The 1,696-nt window shown below is 31.5% G+C and overlaps 1 protein-coding gene across 2 annotated transcripts in view; it reads right to left on the minus strand.

Moving 5' to 3' along the window:
* Nucleotides 1-1,515, minus strand: part of LOC106868948 (COMM domain-containing protein 10) — an 18,648-nt gene extending 17,133 nt beyond the window's left edge. The window contains exon 1 of one of the 2 annotated variants that reach the window (XM_014914422.2): nt 1,409-1,515. In XM_014914422.2, the coding sequence (XP_014769908.1) occupies nt 1,409-1,437 (29 nt within the window). In that variant the 5' untranslated portion in view covers nt 1,438-1,515. Of the gene's footprint in view, nt 1-176; nt 344-1,408 lie in introns of those variants that run through there. The other variant, XM_052966590.1, reaches the window with a different exon arrangement.
* Between the last annotated feature and the right edge of the window lie 181 nt (nt 1,516-1,696).

Below are 1,696 nucleotides of genomic sequence, written 5' to 3' on the forward strand. Positions count from 1 at the left end.
TATATATATATATATATATTCATTTGCAATAAACTTTCATTTAGCTTTTCAGTAACAATTGGTGATAGATAATATGAAAGCTTCAGATTGAGTATTGGCATAAAAGAAGCGATTGAGTTTCAATGTCACACAAGTTGAAAGTAAATAAGTTCCCCGAAAGGAGTATCAATTAGCACCTTGGTAGAGGATAGACTAAGGAAAACATAAAAAGAAGAAATGCAAAATGGATACATGTTGGACTCGTTGCTTATAGGTTGCAAGTTCCAATTACTGTAGTTTTCGTTATTCTCCAGATATTAAAGTTACGAGCCAATTTCGATCATTAATAGTGCATTTTCTCAAATGTAGGAAGGCCTAAATACCAGAACATCCCATCCAACTGTTTAAAAATATGAGTCTGTCATGCGCTGTAATGAAACCAGTATGTAGGTGGGCAGTGCCAAGACAACAATGACAGAAAAGAGTTACTTCCCTTCCTTCATGCGAAATTTGAAATTGTTCGTGTATATTATAGAAAGATATATATTTATCACATTGTACAAACACTTAGAATTATAGAAAATGGATGGAGGATAAAAGTTTCTATAACAGCCAAGCATTTTTCCAACACCAAGAAATTAAAACTGAAAACTTTTCTGGCTCTTAACTCTATGTAAAATAAAGATAATTATATAAATACATAATACTGGAATTATTAGTGAATATTTTTAGTCTGCTCTATATGCAAAAGCACAGATTCATACAAATTGTAAACGCTAAACGATATTGACATCATTATTAACAATAATTAGTAACCTCTAAATGTGTATTTAAAAATAATCAAAAGTTAGATGCGAATAATTTCTTATAAGCGGAGCCGAAAAATACACGCCCCTTTTTTTACAATAACAGCAAATATAAAGATCAACTCAACATCTATGACGGTATTCAAGCAATCAGACATATATATATATATATGTATATATATATATATATATATACACGTACACAGAGAAAAAATTATTGATAATAAAGATGTGAGAACGTCAAAATGTTTTTAAGCATGCCATTTAAAAAATAAATAAATTAAGAAAAGTGCAGATAGACTATTCGCCACTACTGTTCGTAACAGGCTAAAACCACTGAAAAATGCATTTTGTGTAATGCTAAACCAAGGTTCATTAAGCGTGAATATTTTCCTAAAAGTCCAGTAAACACAACCTCATTAGAAATTGCCGAAATGGAATAAGTCTTACGAAAGCCGGTAGAATTTACATTAACGGGTTAGCAGTCGAATGTGTGTCCAGACTTTTATAATTTATAGATTTTAATAACTGAACTATGCTACGAAATTTATATCTACACGTAGAAAAACAAAAGCCACATTTGCCGATAACTACATATATTAATAAACAATGTACGAACGTACCTGGGTGTACTTGAAAACAACAACGCCATCTTGGATTAAGTGTCATGTGACTGTTGAATCGAGGTCACGTGATTAATAAACTGACCACGTATTCTTCCAGTTTGTAATCAGAAACTGAAAGTAATTTTCATTAGTCGCTATTCCGCAATCTCCGTAAATCTTCGTACAAAGTAAATAGTTTTGCAGTAAATTTGGAAAAGCACAGCGTGTTTATGATGAATGTATAAAAATAATGGTTTCAAATTTTGGTTCAAGGCTAGCAAATTCGGAGAAGGGGCTAAGTCGATT

Source organism: Octopus bimaculoides, chromosome 3 (assembly GCF_001194135.2).
Source record: "Octopus bimaculoides isolate UCB-OBI-ISO-001 chromosome 3, ASM119413v2, whole genome shotgun sequence".
In the NCBI taxonomy this organism is placed as follows: Eukaryota; Metazoa; Mollusca; class Cephalopoda; order Octopoda; family Octopodidae; genus Octopus; species Octopus bimaculoides.